A 19447-nucleotide genomic window follows, 5' to 3' on the forward strand; every position below is an offset into this window, starting at 1 on the left:
ATAACGATGCTACGATGGAGATCAAAGTGTCGCGCCGGTGACAATGGAGATCATGACGATGCTTCGGTGATGGAGATCATGAGCACAAGATGATGATGGACATATCATGTCACATATTTTTGATTGCATGTGATGTTTATCTTTTATGCATCTTATTTTGCTTAGTAAGGCGGTAGCATTATAAGATGATCCCTTACTAAATTTGAAGGTATAAGTGTTCTCCCTGAGTATATACCGTTGCTATAGTTCGTTGTTCCGAGACACCACGTGATGATCGGGTGTGATAAGCTCTACGTTCACATAAAATGGGTGCAAGCCAGTTTTGCACATGCAAAATACTTGGGTTGAACTGGACGAGCCTAGCATATGCAGATATGGCCCCGAAACACTAAGACCAAAAGTTCGAGCATGAATCATATAGTAGATATGATCAACATAGATATGTTCACCATTGAAAACTACTTTATCTCACGTGATGATCGGACATGGTTTAGTTGATATGGATCACGTGATCATTTAGATGACCTGAGGGATATCTATCTAAGTGGGAGTTCTTAAGTAATATGATTAATGGAACTTTAATTTATCATGAACTTAGTCCTGATAGTATTTTGCAAATTATGTTGTAGATCAATAGCTCGCGTTGTATCTTCCCTATGTTTTTATATGTTCCTAGAGAAAACTAAGTTGAAAGATGATAGTAGCAATGATGCGGACTGGGTCCGTGATCTGAGGTTTGTCCTCACTGCTGCACAGAAGAATTATGTCCTTGATGCACCGCTAGGTGACAAACCTATTGCAAGAGCAGATGCAGACGTTATGAACGTTTGTCTAGCTCAATATGATGACTACTTGATAGTTTAGTGCACCATGCTTTACGACTTAGAACCAGGACTTCAAAAAAACGTTTTGAAATGCCACGGAGCATATAAGATGTTCCAAAGAGCTGAAATTGGTATTTAAGACTCATGGCCGTGTCGAGAGGTATGAGACCTCTGACAAATACTTCGCCTAAAAGATGGAGGAGAATTGCTCAGCTAGTGAGCATGTGCTCAGAATGTCTGGGTACTACAATCGCTTGAATCAAGTAGGAGTTAATCTTCCAGATAAGATAGTGATTGACAGAGTTCTCTAGCCACCATCACCAAGTTGCTGGAACTACGTGATGAACTATAATATGCAAGGGATGATGAAAGCAATTCCCGACCTCTTCATGATGCTGAAATCGATGAAGGTAGAAATCAAGAAAGAGCATCAAGTGTTGATGATTGACAAGACCACTAGTTTCAATAAAGGGCAAAGGGAAAGAAAAGGAACTTCAAGTAGAATGGCAAGCAAGTTATCTATCCTGGGAAGAAGCCCAAAGCTAGACCCAAGCCTGAAACTGAGTGCTTCTACTACAAAGGAAATGGTCACTACAAGCAGAACTGCCCCAAACATTTGGCGGATAAGAAGGATGGAAAAGTGAACAAAGGTATATTTGATATACAGGTTATTGATGTGTACCTTACTAGTGTTCACAGTATCCCCTGGGTATTTCATACTTGATCGGTTGCTAAGATTAGTAACTCGAAACAGGACATGCAGAATAAATAGAGACTAGTTGAGGGTGAAGTGATGATGTATGTTGGAAGTGGTTCCAAAATTGATATGATCATCATCGCACACTCCCTATACTTTTGAGATTAGTGTTAAACCTAATTAAATGTTATTTGGTGTTTTCGTTGAGCATAAATATGATTATACCATGTTTATTGCGATACGATTATTCATCTAAGACAGAGAATAATTGTTATTTTGTTTACATGAATAAAACCTTCTATGGTCATACACCCAATGTTGATGGTCTATTGAATCTCGATCGTAGTGATACACATATTCATAATATTGATGCCAAAAGATGCAAAATTGATAATGATAGTGCAACTTATTTGTGGCACTACCGTTTGGGTCATATCGGTGTAAAGCCCATGAAGAAACTCCATAAATATGGACTTTTGGAATCACTTGATTATGAATCATTTGATACTTGCGAACCGTGCCTTATAGGCAAGATGACTAAAACTCCATTCTCTGGACAATGGAACGAGCTACTGACTTATTGGAAATAATACATACTGATGTATGCGGTCCAATGAGTGTTGATGCTCGTGGCAGGTGTCATTATTTTCTGACCTTCACAGATGATTTGAGAAGATATGGGTATATCTGCTTGATGAAAAACAAGTCTGAAACATTTGAAAAGTTCAAAGAATTTCAGAGTGAAGTGGAGAATTATCATAACAAGAAAATAAAGTTTCTACAATCTGATTGCAGAGGCGAATATTTGAGTTACGAGTTTGGACTTCATTAAAACAATGTGGAATAGTTTCACAGCTCACGCCACCTGGAACACCACAGCATAATGGTGTGTCCGAACGTCGTAACCACACTTTATTAGATATGGTGCAATCTATGATGTCTCTTATCGATTTACCACTATCGTTTTGGGATTATGCATTAGAGACAGCTGCATTCACGTTAAACAGGGCACCGTTAAAATCCGTTGAGACAACACCGTACGAACTGTGGTTTGGCCATAAACCTAAGCTGTCGTTTCTTAAAGTTTGGGGCTGCGATGCTTATGTGAAAAAGTTTCAACCTGATAAGCTTGAACCCAAATCGGAGAAGTGCATCTTCATAGGATACCCAAAGGAAACTGTTGGGTACACCTTCTATCACATATCCGAAGGCAAGATATTCGTTGCTAAGAATGGATCCTTTCTAGAGAAGGAGTTTTTTTTCGAAAGAAGTGAGTGGGAGGAAAGTAGAACTTGATGAGGTAATTGTACCTTCTCCCGAATTGGAAAGTAGTTCATCACAAAAATCAATTCCAGCGATTCCTACACCAATAAGTAAAGAAGCTAATGATGATGATCATGAAACTTCACATCAAGTTACTACTAAACCTCGTAGGTCAACCATAGTACTGTCTGCACCAGAGTGGTACGGTAATCCTATTCTAGAAGTCATGTTACTAGACCATGATGAACCTACGAACTATGAGGAAGCGACGATGAGCCCAGATTTCGTGAAATGGCTTGAGGCCATGAAATCTGAGATGGGATCTATGTATGAGAACAAAGTGTGGACTTTGGTGGACTTGCCCAATGATCGGCAAGCCATAGAAAATAAATGGACCTTCAAGAGGAAGACGGACGCTGATAGTAGTGTTACTATCTACAAAGCTCGACTTATCGCAAAAGGTTTTCGACAAGTTCAAGGTGTTGACTACAATGAGATTTTATCAACTGTAGCGATGCTTAAATCCGTCTGAATCATGTTAGCAATTGCCATATTTTATGAAATCTGGCAAATGGATGTGAAAATTGCATTACTTAAATGGATATTTCTTAAAGAAGAGTTGTATATGATGCAACGAGAAGGTTTTTGTCGATCCTAAAGGTACTAACAAGGTGTGCAAGCTCCAGCGATCCATCTATGGACTGGTGCAAGCATCTCAGAGTTGGAATATATGCTTTGATGAGTTGATCAAAGCATACAGTTTTATACAGACTTGCGATGAAGCCTGTATTTACAAGAAAGTGAGTGGGAGCACTACAGCCTTTCTGATAAGTATATGTGATAGACATATTGTTGATCGGAAATAATGTAGAATTTTCTGGAAAGCATAAAAGAGAGTTTGAAAGGAGATTTTCAAAGAAAGACCTCGGTGAAGCTGCTTATATATTGGGCATCAAGATCTATAGAGATAGATCAAGACGCTTGATAAGATTTTTCAATGAATACATACCTTGACAAGTTTTTGAAAGAGTTCAAAATGGATCAGTCAAAGAAAGAGTTCTTGTCTGTATTACAAGGTGTAAAATTGAGTAAGACTCAAAGCCCGACCACGGCGGAAGATAGAAAGAGAATGAAAGTCATTCCCTATGCCTCATACATAGGTTCTATAAAGTATGCCATTCTATGTACCAGACCAGTTGTGTGCCTTGCTATAAGTTTGGCAAGGGGGTACGATAGTGATCCAGGAGTGGATCACTGTATAGCGGTCAAAGTTATCCTTAGTTTCCTAAGAGGACTAAGGAAATATTTCTCGGTTATGGAACTGATAAAGAGTTCATCATTAAGAGTTACATCGATGCAAGCTTTTACACTGATCCAGATGACTCTGAGTCTCAATCTGGATACATATTGAAAGTAGGAGCTATTATCTAGAGTAGCTCCATGCAGAGCATTGTAAACATAGAAGTATTTGCAAAATACATACGACTCTAAATGTGATAGACCCGTTGACTAAACTTCTCTCACGAGCAAAACATGATCACACCTTAGTACCCTTTAGGTGTTGGTCACATGGCGATGTGAACTATGGGTGTTAATCACATACAGATGTGAACTATTGGTGTTAAATCACGTGGTGATGTGAACTAGATTATTGACTCTAGTGCAAGTGGGAGACTGAAGGAAATATGCCCTAGAGGCAATAATAAAGTTGTTATTTATATTTCCTTATATCATGATAAATGTTTATTATTCATGCTAGAATTGTATTAACCGGAAACTTAGTACATGTGTGAATACATAGACAAAACATAGTGTCCCTAGTATGCCTCTATTTGACTAGCTCGTTGGTCAAAGATGGTTATGTTTCCTAACCATAGACATGTGTTGTCACTTGATAAACGGGATCACATCATTAGGAGAATGATGTGATGGACAAGACCCATCCGTTAGCTTAGCATTATGATCGTTATAGTTTCATTGCTACTGCTTTCTTCATGACTTATACATGTTCCTTAGACTATGAGATTATGCAACTCCCAAATACCGGAGGAACACCTTGTGTGCTATCAAACGTAATAACGTAACTGGGTGATTATAAAGATGCTCTACAGGTGTCTCCGAAGGTGTTTGTTGGGTTGGCATAGATCAAGATTAGGATTTGTCACTCCGTGTTTCGGAGAGGTATCTCTGGGCCCTCTCGGTAATGCTCATCACTATAAGCCTTGCAAGCAATGTGACTAATGAGTTAGTTGCAGGATGAAGCATTACAGAACGAGTACAGGGACTTGCCGGTAACAAGATTGAACTAGGTATGATGATACCGACGATCAAATCTCGGGCAAGTAACATACCGATGACAAAGGGAACAATGTATATTGTTATGCGGTTTGACCGATAAAGATCTTCGTAGAATATGTAGGAGACAATATGAGCATCCAGGTTCCGCCATTGGTTATTGATCGGAGATGTGTCTCGGACATGTCTACATAGTTCTCAAACCCGTAGGGTCCACACGCTTAACGTTCGATGACGATTTGTATTATGAGTTATGTGTTTTGATGACCGAAGTTTGTCCGGAGTCGCGGATGAGATCACTGACGTGACAAGGAGTCTTGAAATGGTCGAGACATAAAGATTGATATATTGGAAGACTATATTCGAACATCAGAATGGTTCCTGAGAAGTTCCGGTATTTTTTGGAGTACCAGGAGGTTACTGGAACCCCCCCCCCCCCGCGAGTTGTTGGGCCTTAGTGGGCCTTAGTGGGAAGAGGAGGCAACGGCCAAGAGGTGCCCCCCAAGCCCAGTCCGAATTGGACAAGGGGTTGGGGGCACGGCCCCCTCTCCCTTCCTTTCCCCCTCTCCTTTAGGTGGAATCCTACTAGGACTTGGAGTCCTAGTAGGACTCCCCTCTCCCGGCATGCCTAGCATAGGCCGGCCGGCCTCACCCTCCCTCCTTTATATCCGAGGGCAGGGGGCACCGTAGAACACACCAAGTTTTTCCTTAGCCGTGTGCAATGCCCCCCTCCACAGTTACACACCTCGATCATATCGCTGTAGTGCTTACGCGAAGCCCTGCGCCGGTAACATCATCATCACCGTCACCACACCGTCATGCTGACGGAACTCACCCTCATCCTCAAATGGATCAAGAGCACGAGGGACGTCATCGAGCTGAACGTGTGCTGAATGCGGAGGTGTCGTGCGTTCGGTACTTGGATCGGTTGGATCGCGAAGACGTTCGACTACATCAACCGTGTTACTAAATGCTTCCGCTTTCAGTCTACGAGGGTACGTGGACACACTCTCCCGTCTCGTTGTTATGCATCTCCTAGATTGATCTTGCGTGTTTGTAGGGTATTTTTTTGAAATATTACGTTCCCCAACATGGTTGTACACCAAGATCGGGCCATCTGAGATTACAAGCTTCTAGAACCGATCTGATATCGAAATCAGGGGCATCGGCTTTGGAGCAGACATCGTACGTTCCTCTTGGGCCAGATAGGTCTTCGGGACCAGGGTAAGCTTCCTTGAAGCGGGATCTAACATCAACCTTGGGTTCTCACGCTCTTTAGTGGCTTGATCTGACGTTGGGGCCAGGAGAAGCGATTTCGAGATCGGATGTGACACCGACCTCGTGAAGGGGTTCTCACGCCCCTCTACGGCTAGATCCAGCACCGGGTCGGAGGAAAGTGGATCTTGTTGTTCCCGGGGTTGGCATGACACCAAACTCGAGAAGACCAGCTCAAAGCGGATGTCCACGGTTTACTCCTTGCTACCAAACCAGATGGTCCGACCTGGAACAAAGAACTCGACCTAGCCGAGGTGGCCACCCGAGTTGGCGACGAGGGCAACACCGTCGAAGACAACATCTAGCCCGACACAAGTATTGTGATGGTGCCAATCTGAGCATTGAACTTGACTCCCATCACTCCGCGACGATCACCTAGCAGGACATGCATGGGTGACCACGGACATGGTTAAATCCGGCAGGTTTCGGGGTAGGGGATCCTAAGCTAGGTTTCTAGAAATGGTGGTAAGAACACATGATTTTAGCCAGATTCAGGGTCTCCGAGGAGATAATACACTATGTTTTGTATGTGTTTATTGTGTTGGAATAAGTACAAAGTACAGGTAATCTACCACGAGATTGTATGATGTCTAATGTCTTCTCTACGAGTTTGGCCCCTCGGTTTATATAATATACCGGGGGGTCCTAAGGTACATGATCCTAGTCAACTACGAACATGGGGCAGAGTCCTCCACGGACCCAGCTTCTTGGAATATACGTCAAGTCTTCTGCAACCTTCTAATTATACACCATGGGCAGCCCGATGTGGCCTAGATCGGAATCGGCAAGGGGTCTTCAGCCAGGACCACCAGGGCGGGAGTCGACATGATGAGAGGCCCCTAGCCGGGACAACATCAGTGGTGGTATAACTAGAACAAGATTACTGTCATGTGTTGCACTACTGGTGGGCTAACAAAAACAATAATCACGACATGCACATGGTGCATAATTAAGCAAGGACTCGAACGGTATTAAATTATTAAATAAACAAAAAAAATAGTGTGTTATGTAAATATGCTCTCGTTGGTCTCTTATTTTTTCTTATTTGGTGTCACGGTATTGATATAGTCTGAGGTAGAACACTCGAATTGTCCTAAGTGGCATGCCAGACTGATAATGTCAGATAGAGGGAGGACAATATAAGCACCGAAGACTTGCGCGGCAACTCTAAGACTCATTTTTATGACTAATATGTGGCCGATATGCATTTCTTCTAGACCTTAGCGTCTCCCTGCTACCGGGTGGCATCTACCAAATGTTGTCGTGCACATCGGCGGAGGTTTTGGTGGACAAAGCAACCAGGCTTTTTTTTCTTGCGAAGCACGTGGCACTGTGCTTGCACACACGTTTTCATTAAATTTACGTACACGTTAATCTTGACTCCTGTTGCAACGCACAGACATATGTGCTAGCTAACAGTCAAATGAGTTTCTATTTTTCATCTGTTTTGGATGTTTAAAATATAATTGATAGATAGGTAGATTTAATCCAAGAAAAAACAAGAAAGATCTAAATATAGGTCGACATGTCTTGTGGCTTTGAGCTGCTCTACTCCTCAAGAGAATCAAAATACAGCAAATACAATTGGCGAAACACATCGAAACCTGTTTGTGCAGAAAATGATGGCGATGGGTACGAGCAATCGATCAGGCTTCACATGACACCAAAGCAAGTAAACAAACCAGAAATGAAATTCTTGCGAAAAGGAGTTTTTCTTTTCTGCGAAAAGGAGCACATATTAGACAAGGAATTCAATCTCTATCGGTGAACACTTGTAAACACGAGGAATATTCAGTTAGGGTAGTCGCCAACAAAAACATGTTGGGCATGTGGACCTCTGCTTCTCACCGGCAAATTTGGAAACCATGACAACATTTTTTTTGTGGATCACTGAAATTGACTGGCTACGATGACCACTGACACGTTAACATCAGCACACCAGTGCATTTCTCCTCTTTTTTATTTCTTTAAAACGTTTTAGCATTTTTTTTATTTCTCCTATCTTTTTACTCCCTTCGTTCGGAATTAATTCCGAACGGAGGAAGTACCTTTTTAACCTTTTATTTTTAGCATTGTTGGTGCAAACGAGAAAGAATCCGGTTCCATTCCATTCCTCCCCTTCCTTTCTCCACCGAAGGCACCAAACGATAGAATCCAATGGGCAGAATCCGGGTGTCCCCGCGCGACACACCACCCCTTCCTCGCCCCGAATCTTCCCTTTCCCTTCCCCGCCCCACACGGCACAACAGCACCAAGCGCTCACCTCCAAAGTCCCCAATCCTGCCGCTCACGCCCCACGAACCCATCAAACCCTAGCTAGCGTCATCACCCCCCTCGAGATGGACGGCCGGGACGCCACGGCGGACCTGCAGGAGTGGGAGCTCCTCCTCGCCTCCCCGACCGCCACCGCGGCGCCGGGCCCTTACGCCGCCGGCGAGGAGGCGGTGGAGGACGACGCCGCCGGGGCCATCAAGTACGACTACTTCGACCTCGGCTCCGACGCCAAGTACGCCAGGAGGGCGTCCCTGTCGGCGGGGGCCGAGGAGGAGGGTAAGGAGGAGGAGGGGACGGACGAGGAGGCCGGCGAGGCGAGCTGGGTGGAGCCGCACCCGGGCGCCCTCGCCTTCCCCGCCCGCGACCGCGCCGCGCTCTGGTCCGACTCGTCGTCGGACGGGGAGAGGCGCGAGGACGCCGAGGCCACCGAGCCGCTGGTGGAGACGCCCCGGGAGGCTGCGGCGGCGGACGAGGGGGCGGTGGCGAAGGGAGGGCCCGCGGCGGCCGCGGCGCGGTGGTGGAGGCTGCCCGTGGAGGTGCTGCGGCTGTGGGCGGCGCGCGCGGCGAGGAGCGCGTGGTCGGTGCCCGTCGCCGTCGCGCTGCTCGGGATCGCCGTGCTGGGCCGCCGGCTGTACCGGATGCGGCGGCAGAGCAAGGCCGTGGCGCGCGTGCGGCTCGTCCTTGACGATAAGGTCAGGCCCTTTGCCCCTTTCAGCCCCATGTCGCGTCCCAATCGCTTGATCTTGCGCCGCTGCGCTTGCGTCGGCGTCTCACTCGTGGGTCTATTGTTGTTGAGCCGTTGCGTCGTGTATCATCTTTAGAACCTGTTCCCCACTGCTGAGCTTAGCAACAGGCAGCTGCACGACGAACTAGGTGCTACTGACATACATGATGTAAGAATAGTGTCACCTTAAGGAGAAATTCTCTAGGGAAGCTCCCTGTAAAATTCGTTCTAGGAAGCTCCTTGTATTGTTTAAGCTGAAGGTAGAGCATTTCATGGATTTGCTTCCTCGCAAAAAGGAAATAACAACTCTGGTTGCTTCTGTTGCCATGTTTTGCTGTGTGCTCGGTCAAGAAATGCATGGCAGTAGCATTTATTTAAAGATGACAATAGTTAATACGCGAACCAATGTGAATGTGGCTGACAGTTGAACTGATTGGATTATTGGATTGATGCTGTTCTTGACAGTTGACACTATTATATACCTCACCATTGCTTATCCATGTGTGAATCTGCAAAATTGCATATTTGTGTTGTCATCTTCTTTATTGCCGAGTATTTATGTTTTCATCGTCCCTGCAGAAGGCATCTCAATTCAAGGCCCAGCCGATGTTGCGGCGAGCTCCGATGATAAAGCCTATGCTTCCCGGCAATGGAGTGACCCCATGGCCTGTGCTGGGGCACCTGTGAGATTGTGAGATCCGCTACATAGAGCTAGAAATACAGTTGGCTTGTGAGCATACTATGCAGTCCCCTGCAGATTTATACCCTACTTGAAGTGCCTACTTGTGAAGGACAAAAGGATGCTTAAGTGACTCATTCAGTAGATCTTTTCTGCTTGATGTTTGTAATGCGCCCGTGTGTATATTTTTCTTTTGTATCCTCGTTTTACCTGATGTGCCTGAACAATGTGGCTGTGTATATATATGAAACAAAGTATCTGAATATGGTTGTAGAATGGCAGTTTGAAACTGCGGCGAGCTTCCTTTCAGCATCACATTTCTCTTGTTGCTTACTTTTCTCACTGAAAAATGGTGTTGACTGTGAATTCAGCACGCTAGAAAAGATACTTATCTACGCAATCAGCTGATGTTTCTGAGGCACCTTCTGTTATTGTATGTATTTTTTTCACCAAATGATTGATGATGTAGCCTCATTGGTTTGCACCATCGAGAAAGCAGGCAACTTTTTTTTTTAGCGTGAGGAAGCAAGAAATTTAACGAGACACGACCCAGGGAAAGAGAACAGAGTCACATGGAACTGACGATGAGTTCCAGGTGACGTTTTACAACTTGACGAATTTATGGGTACAATTTGCATCGAAGTGGTCGTGCCGGAGTGGTTATCGGGCATGACTAGAAATCATGTGGGCTTTGCCCGCGCAGGTTCGAATCCTGCCGACCACGATTTTTTTGCCATTTCTTTAGAGGGTCAACTTATAGTAGCTTTGCAAGCATTTTCCCGCTTTACTTTCCTGCAATAAAGAAGTGAAAACCATATATCGTCCATGACATTTTTCTGGAGGGTCGAGATATAATAGAATTGTGAGCATTTATCCCCTTTTTGCTTTCCTGCAACAAAGGAATGATCACTATATATCGTGTTTCTTTAGTTGAGTAGCTCGAGGTAAACATTTTTCCTCGTAACTCCAAACGGCCGATGCAGACGGATGCGGATTTGATCTGTTTTTTGTTTGTTTGGATCGACTGTTGGGGGCGGCGGCCGGCCCTGTCCGCGTTTTGCTGGTGAGGGAGCTCAAAGTTTACACATCACAAAAGAAAAGAAGCCGATATATCTATTTGGTTGCCAAAGTGAGTCCACGTATGCTCAACTAAATCATCTTGAAGTTGAATGTGAGTTGTCCAATCACGTATTTCCTGATGAAATTGAGAGAATTGTGCAAATGTTGCCGGTCCTCCATGCTCATACACAACATTTTCATTCTAAAATTGAAACCCTTGATCGAAAATTTCATCTTCACGCTCATCTTCTACAATCATGTTGAGCACGATCACACAAGCAGTCATCACCTCGCACGGTTCGAATCCTGCCGACCACGATTTTTTTGCCATTTCTTTAGAGGGTCAACTTATAGTAGCTTTGCAAGCATTTTCCCGCTTTACTTTCCTGCAATAAAGAAGTGAAAACCATATATCGTCCATGACATTTTTCTGGAGGGTCGAGATATAATAGAATTGTGAGCATTTATCCCCTTTTTGCTTTCCTGCAACAAAGGAATGATCACTATATATCGTGTTTCTTTAGTTGAGTAGCTCGAGGTAAACATTTTTCCTCGTAACTCCAAACGGCCGATGCAGACGGATGCGGATTTGATCTGTTTTTTGTTTGTTTGGATCGACTGTTGGGGGCGGAGGCCGGCCCTGTCCGCGTTTTGCTGGTGAGGGAGCTCAAAGTTTACACATCACAAAAGAAAAGAAGCCGATATATCTATTTGGTTGCCAAAGTGAGTCCACGTATGCTCAACTAAATCATCTTGAAGTTGAATGTGAGTTGTCCAATCACGTATTTCCTGATGAAATTGAGAGAATTGTGAAATGTTGCCGGTCCTCCATGCTCATACACAACATTTTCATTCTAAAATTGAAACCCTTGATCGAAAATTTCATCTTCACGCTCATCTTCTACAATCATGTTGAGCACGATCACACAAGCACTCATCACCTCGCACGGTTCGAATCCTGCCGACCACGATTTTTTTGCCATTTCTTTAGAGGGTCAACTTATAGTAGCTTTGCAAGCATTTTCCCGCTTTACTTTCCTACAATAAAGAAGTGAAAACCATATATCGTCCATGACATTTTTCTGGAGGGTCGAGATATAATAGAATTGTGAGCATTTATCCCCTTTTTGCTTTCCTGCAACAAAGGAATGATCACTATATATCGTGTTTCTTTAGTTGAGTAGCTCGAGGTAAACATTTTTCCTCGTAACTCCAAACGGCCGATGCAGACGGATGCGGATTTGATCTGTTTTTTGTTTGTTTGGGTCGACTGTTGGGGGCGGCGGCCGGCCCTGTCCGCGTTTTGCTGGTGAGGGAGCTCAAAGTTTACACATCACAAAAGAAAAGAAGCCGATATATCTATTTGGTTGCCAAAGTGAGTCCACGTATGCTCAACTAAATCATCTTGAAGTTGAATGTGAGTTGTCCAATCACGTATTTCCTAATGAAATTGAGAGAATTGTGCAAATGTTGCCAGTCCTCCATGCTCATACACAACATTTTCATTCTAAAATTGAAACCCTTGATCGAAAATTTCATCTTCACGCTCATCTTCTACAATCATGTTGAGCACGATCACACAAGCAGTCATCACCTCGCACGGTTCGAATCCTGCCGACCACGATTTTTTTGCCATTTCTTTAGAGGGTCAACTTATAGTAGCTTTGCAAGCATTTTCCCGCTTTACTTTCCTGCAATAAAGAAGTGAAAACCATATATCGTCCATGACATTTTTCTGGAGGGTCGAGATATAATAGAATTGTGAGCATTTATCCCCTTTTTGCTTTCCTGCAACAAAGGAATGATCACTATATATCGTGTTTCTTTAGTTGAGTAGCTCGAGGTAAACATTTTTCCTCGTAACTCCAAACGGCCGATGCAGACGGATGCGGATTTGATCTGTTTTTTGTTTGTTTGGGTCGACTGTTGGGGGCGGCGGCCGGCCCTGTCCGCGTTTTGCTGGTGAGGGAGCTCAAAGTTTACACATCACAAAAGAAAAGAAGCCGATATATCTATTTGGTTGCCAAAGTGAGTCCACGTATGCTCAACTAAATCATCTTGAAGTTGAATGTGAGTTGTCCAATCACGTATTTCCTGATGAAATTGAGAGAATTGTGCAAATGTTGCCGGTCCTCCATGCTCATACACAACATTTTCATTCTAAAATTGAAACCCTTGATCGAAAATTTCATCTTCACGCTCATCTTCTACAATCATGTTGAGCACGATCACACAAGCAGTCATCACCTCGCACGGTTCGAATCCTGCCGACCACGATTTTTTTGCCATTTCTTTAGAGGGTCAACTTATAGTAGCTTTGCAAGCATTTTCCCGCTTTACTTTCCTGCAATAAAGAAGTGAAAACCATATATCGTCCATGACATTTTTCTGGAGGGTCGAGATATAATAGAATTGTGAGCATTTATCCCCTTTTTGCTTTCCTGCAACAAAGGAATGATCACTATATATCGTGTTTCTTTAGTTGAGTAGCTCGAGGTAAACATTTTTCCTCGTAACTCCAAACGGCCGATGCAGACGGATGCGGATTTGATCTGTTTTTTGTTTGTTTGGGTCGACTGTTGGGGGCGGCGGCCGGCCCTGTCCGCGTTTTGCTGGTGAGGGAGCTCAAAGTTTACACATCACAAAAGAAAAGAAGCCGATATATCTATTTGGTTGCCAAAGTGAGTCCACGTATGCTCAACTAAATCATCTTGAAGTTGAATGTGAGTTGTCCAATCACGTATTTCCTGATAAAATTGAGAGAATTGTGCAAATGTTGCCGGTCCTCCATGCTCATACACAACATTTTCATTCTAAAATTGAAACCCTTGATCGAAAATTTCATCTTCACGCTCATCTTCTACAATCATGTTGAGCACGATCACACAAGCAGTCATCACCTCGCACGGTTCGAATCCTGCCGACCACGATTTTTTTGCCATTTCTTTAGAGGGTCAACTTATAGTAGCTTTGCAAGCATTTTCCCGCTTTACTTTCCTGCAATAAAGAAGTGAAAACCATATATCGTCCACGACATTTTTCTGGAGGGTCGAGATATAATAGAATTGTGAGCATTTATCCCCTTTTTGCTTTCCTGCAACAAAGGAATGATCACTATATATCGTGTTTCTTTAGTTGAGTAGCTCGAGGTAAACATTTTTCCTCGTAACTCCAAACGGCCGATGCAGACGGATGCGGATTTGATCTGTTTTTTGTTTGTTTGGGTCGACTGTTGGGGGCGGCGGCCGGCCCTGTCCGCGTTTTGCTGGTGAGGGAGCTCAAAGTTTACACATCACAAAAGAAAAGAAGCCGATATATCTATTTGGTTGCCAAAGTGAGTCCACGTATGCTCAACTAAATCATCTTGAAGTTGAATGTGAGTTGTCCAATCACGTATTTCCTGATGAAATTGAGAGAATTGTGCAAATGTTGCCAGTCCTCCATGCTCATACACAACATTTTCATTCTAAAATTGAAACCCTTGATCGAAAATTTCATCTTCACGCTCATCTTCTACAATCATGTTGAGCACGATCACACAAGCAGTCATCACCTCGCACGGTTCGAATCCTGCCGACCACGATTTTTTTGCCATTTCTTTAGAGGGTCAACTTATAGTAGCTTTGCAAGCATTTTCCCGCTTTACTTTCCTGCAATAAAGAAGTGAAAACCATATATCGTCCATGACATTTTTCTGGAGGGTCGAGATATAATAGAATTGTGAGCATTTATCCCCTTTTTGCTTTCCTGCAACAAAGGAATGATCACTATATATCGTGTTTCTTTAGTTGAGTAGCTCGAGGTAAACATTTTTCCTCGTAACTCCAAACGGCCGATGCAGACGGATGCGGATTTGATCTGTTTTTTGTTTGTTTGGGTCGACTGTTGGGGGTGGCGGCCGGCCCTGTCCGCGTTTTGCTGGTGAGGGCGCTCAAAGTTTACACATCACAAAAGAAAAGAAGCCAATATATCTATTTGGTTGCCAAAGTGAGTCCACGTATGCTCAACTAAATCATCTTGAAGTTGAATGTGAGTTGTCCAATCACGTATTTCCTGATGAAATTGAGAGAATTGTGCAAATGTTGCCGGTCCTCCATGCTCATACACAACATTTTCATTCTAAAATTGAAACCCTTGATCGAAAATTTCATCTTCACGCTCATCTTCTACAATCATGTTGAGCACGATCACACAAGCAGTCATCACCTCGCACGGTTCGAATCCTGCCGACCACGATTTTTTTGCCATTTCTTTAGAGGGTCAACTTATAGTAGCTTTGCAAGCATTTTCCCGCTTTACTTTCCTGCAATAAAGAAGTGAAAACCATATATCGTCCATGACATTTTTCTGGAGGGTCGAGATATAATAGAATTGTGAGCATTTATCCCCTCTTTGCTTTCCTGCAACAAAGGAATGATCACTATATATCGTGTTTCTTTAGTTGAGTAGCTCGAGGTATACATTTTTCCTCGTAACTCCAAACGGCCGATGCAGACGGATGCGGATTTGATCTGTTTTTTGTTTGTTTGGGTCGATTGTAGGGGGCGGCGGCCGGCCCTGTCCGCGTTTTGCTAGTGAGGGCGCTCAAAGTTTACACATCACAAAAGAAAAGAAGCCGATATATCTATTGGTTGCCAAAGTGAGTCCACGTATGCTCAACTAAATCATCTTGAAGTTGAATGTGAGTTGTCCAATCACGTATTTCCTGATGAAATTGAGAGAATTGTGCAAATGTTGCCGGTCCTCCATGCTCATACACAACATTTTCATTCTAAAATTGAAACCCTTGATTGAAAATTTCATCTTCACGCTCATCTTCTACAATCATGTTGAGCACGATCACACAAGCAGTCATCACCTCGCACAACTTCTTGGTGCTCCAAGTTCTAGCAGGATACCAAATGATGGTTCATCGAGATTGAAGCACACCGAAAGCAGGCCCCACGCCTTTCTAGCACTCTCTTGTGTTAACCCTCTTCTCTCCTATCAGATTGGAGACTGCCTTGAAAAGAGTTGTCCATTGAGGGCAGATACCATCAGTTAGGTAGCATCCATTGTTGTAGTGGTGGCCATTGATCTCAAAGTTGACCTTTGGGCAGTTACCTTCCGCAAACTTTTCGAACACAGGAGAGCGCTGAAGCACGTTGATGTCACTATGAGAACCAGTCATGCCGAAAAAAAAGTGCCAAATCCAGAAATCTCATGAAGCCACAACTTCAAGTACGACAATGCAACCTTCAACATCCCCTATATTGCCCCTGCCAAGCAGATGGACAGTTCTTCCACCTCTAGTGCATACAATACATGCTATCAAGCATCCTCGAAAAGCCCCTGTCTGCATTGATCGCCAAGATTTGTTTGTATCCGCAGCATTTGGCTCTCTCGGGTACTCCGGGCCAAAACACTGCTACCACAACCTTGCAGAACTTGTACATTGATGCAAGGCATATGGACTCACTCATGCGCTTATCAACTATATCACCACACTAGTGGAAAAAAACTTAGCTATGGCGTGCCAAAAACAACCTTGCTGGTGTAGACACATGATGCCACAAATATGGCGCCATTGCTAAAATGTAGTGGCGGCGTTGGAGGACACATCAGCAGTATCCTACATCGTGCTGGCGTATCACCAATCCAACGCCAGCACTAAGTTCATCATAACTCTGGCGTGCCTGCTCGTCCAACGCCAACAAATGCTTTTTTTGTAATAAAAAATTACTCATCGACACTAGCTACTTACTTAATAGATACTACTGAACACAATATACTCAACAACACTAGGTACTTACTTAATAGTTAATCATTACATAAAGAGGCTCATGAACTCAACAAGTTGATATTAAACTTCACGAAGTTCACTCAAGTACTCTAGTTACTCGATCATCATCAACTAATAAGATGAGCTGGCTAGCTACTTAAAAAATTAATCTTCAGCAAGGAGTATACCCAGCTGCATCAACTTCTTTCTATCCGCCTCTCCTTCTCTTCTGAAATGATCTATGTCCATCTTTAGGTCAATCCTCTCACCTCTGAGGCGTCTCCTATCCTCCTTCAGTTTATCCGGTCCTCGACAAGCTTATCCCTCTCGTCCCTAAGCTGATTAGTCTCCTGAACGAGCCGAACAACATCCTTGCGTAGCTCTTTAATCTCCCCCTTTAGATCGTCCTTTGCGTCTTGCACGCCCTTGATGACATACTCAAAAGTGTTTAAGAATTCATTGTTAGCCATGTCCACATCGCACACCGACTCGTTGTTGCCTCCAGAATTGGCCATGACCTACAAACACATCACGTATATATACGATCAAGATAATATGCAATGTAAAATAGTTCATGTGTTGGAAATATATGATTTGTAAAGTTTCATTATCAAATACTTGGTGTGAGTTGTATCAAAACAAAATCAGATACTTTTATGATGAATAGTGCATGTGTTGGAAAGACATGATTTTGTTAATTAAGTAGAATGGATAAAATTATGAATCTATTTTGATAAATAAGATATAGCAAGCTGACTTCTATACATACACATACTATCATATATAAGAATAACTTTTGTATGCAAAGCTATTTGATTTACATATACCAGTCAACCTATGCATAGATGTGTAAAGAAAACTAAAATGATAACTTTGAAGATTATACATAACACATTCTATAAATTTCTAATAAACTTGCTCAGATTCGCCAACGGAGGGGAGACACAATAGCAATTGGACGATTATCACTACAATTTCCGGCCGTTTGGTGTGTCCGCACGAACGGAGGAGTGGATCTAATCTTGGCGCCGGCGAGGGGCGGCGACGACTTTGGTCCAACAGGAGTTGTGTCTAGCTACGACCGGGCCGGGTGGGTTGTGAAATGAGAGTGAGCGGTGGACTTAGGTATTTTACTAGGTCATTGATGGCGTTGGAAAAAATGGCAGCGCAATAACTAATCACAAGCCAAATAAAATGATGGTAAAAAAGCATAATATAATTATATATCATGACGTGCAAAGAAAAATAACGCCAGCACTAACAAAATAACTATGGCGTGCAAAGCAAACCAACGTCGCCAATGTTTTCCAAACGGCGAGTGTATATGGGCCAATAGATTTGTGGCGTTTACAAAACAATCAACGCTAGCACTATGCTTGTAAAGTTGTTGTATGGATTTGGCCTACGCCAACACTATTTAAAAAAATAGTGCTGACGCGGATGTAAAATGCCGCACCACCAACGAAATTGTGGAGAGCACTTTTTCCACTAGTGCCAAGAGTTCCGTATGCAAACATCCAAATAGCTTCAGTGCATTTCTCATATGAGAAGAAGCCAATCTTTTCAATGACATCCTCGTTGCATACGAAATAATCACCATACGCCATCATTACCTCACGAATACAGTTGAACGCATGCCTAGCCATCCGGATCTGACGTCGGAATAGTTTGGGATTAAAGAGTGGAGACGTGCACTGAAAGTAATCGACGAAGAGTAGGCAATGGTCGACCTCTCTGCTGCGATTCAACGCGTGAGCATGGTCTGGGATCGCTTCCCTGAACCTCGACCGTTGCCTAGCAATGTGGTCATTGACGACCATAGTCACAACCACAGATTCCTCCCCGTCCGACGGTGAATCGTCTAATGAACACATAAAGTTGTTGAAAAAGAACTCATCCCCACTATCCATGGTACCTTGCGGACGTGGTGGAGAAGCCGACCGGTGAAGAGCCCCGTTCCTTTCCCGAGCATAGGAGACACGCCGTCGAAGTGGAGGCTGCCGTGGGGCGAGGCTGGCGGGCTTGGAGTTAGGCAGGCGACGGTGGAGTCGCTGTGGTGGCGTGGCCGTGGAGGTGCTACGACGACGGCGAAAAGAGACAACCAACGTTGGGAAGAGCGGACATCAGATGGGGCGTCGATGTGAGGGAAGTGTGTGGATGCAGGTGGCGGCCTGAGCAACGTCCGAGCAACCTAAAGTGGGAGGCGACGGCGATGCGGCGTGGTCGGAAGTGTTGAATGTGGAGGTAAGAGGGGAGAACGGCATTGTGCCACTGATAGGGGGGTGAGGAGGGGGCAGGGGGACAAGGGCGGGCGTCCCGTGCGTCCGCGCTGACACAAACCCAATTCAATTTTAGGCCGGAAATGGATCGCGGGCTGACGAAAAACGGACATCTGCCCGTTTGCATCGGTGCAAAGCGCCGTGCTTTTTTATCTGTTTAGATCCAAATGGTTCACGCATGGACAAAATGCGTCGGGGCGTTGAAGTTGCCCTAATTTCCTTTAACAAAGGAATGATCATCATGTACTAGCCTGTTTCTTTGTTGCGAGAGGACAGGGAGCTCCAGACGGCATGGGAACGGGAGCAGAGCATAGAAG

At 44.1% G+C, this 19447-nt stretch overlaps 1 protein-coding gene and 1 non-coding gene across 2 annotated transcripts; both read left to right on the forward strand.

Moving 5' to 3' along the window:
* Positions 1-8502: 8502 nt before the first annotated feature.
* On the forward strand, positions 8503-10340 carry LOC123071801 (uncharacterized). The gene is made up of 2 exons (XM_044495383.1): positions 8503-9320; positions 9932-10340. Exons 1-2 carry the CDS (start codon positions 8694-8696, stop codon positions 10037-10039), a joined length of 735 nt encoding a protein of 244 aa, XP_044351318.1. The 5' UTR covers positions 8503-8693; the 3' UTR covers positions 10040-10340.
* A 333-nt stretch (positions 10341-10673) lies between these two features.
* TRNAS-AGA (transfer RNA serine (anticodon AGA)) lies at positions 10674-10755 on the forward strand. The gene has a single exon. It is a non-coding gene; the product is annotated as a tRNA-Ser (tRNA).
* Positions 10756-19447: the final 8692 nt, after the last annotated feature.

Source organism: Triticum aestivum, chromosome 3B (genome assembly GCF_018294505.1).
Source record: "Triticum aestivum cultivar Chinese Spring chromosome 3B, IWGSC CS RefSeq v2.1, whole genome shotgun sequence".
In the NCBI taxonomy this organism is placed as follows: Eukaryota; Viridiplantae; Streptophyta; class Magnoliopsida; order Poales; family Poaceae; genus Triticum; species Triticum aestivum.

Coding starts and splice junctions, on each gene's coding strand:
- LOC123071801 (XM_044495383.1), top strand. CDS start 8,694: ATGGACGGCCGGGACGCCACGGCGGACCTGCAGGAGTGGGAGCTCCTC. Junction 9,321..9,931: donor GGCTCGTCCTTGACGATAAG/GTCAGGCCCTTT, acceptor TCGTCCCTGCAG/AAGGCATCTCAATTCAAGGC.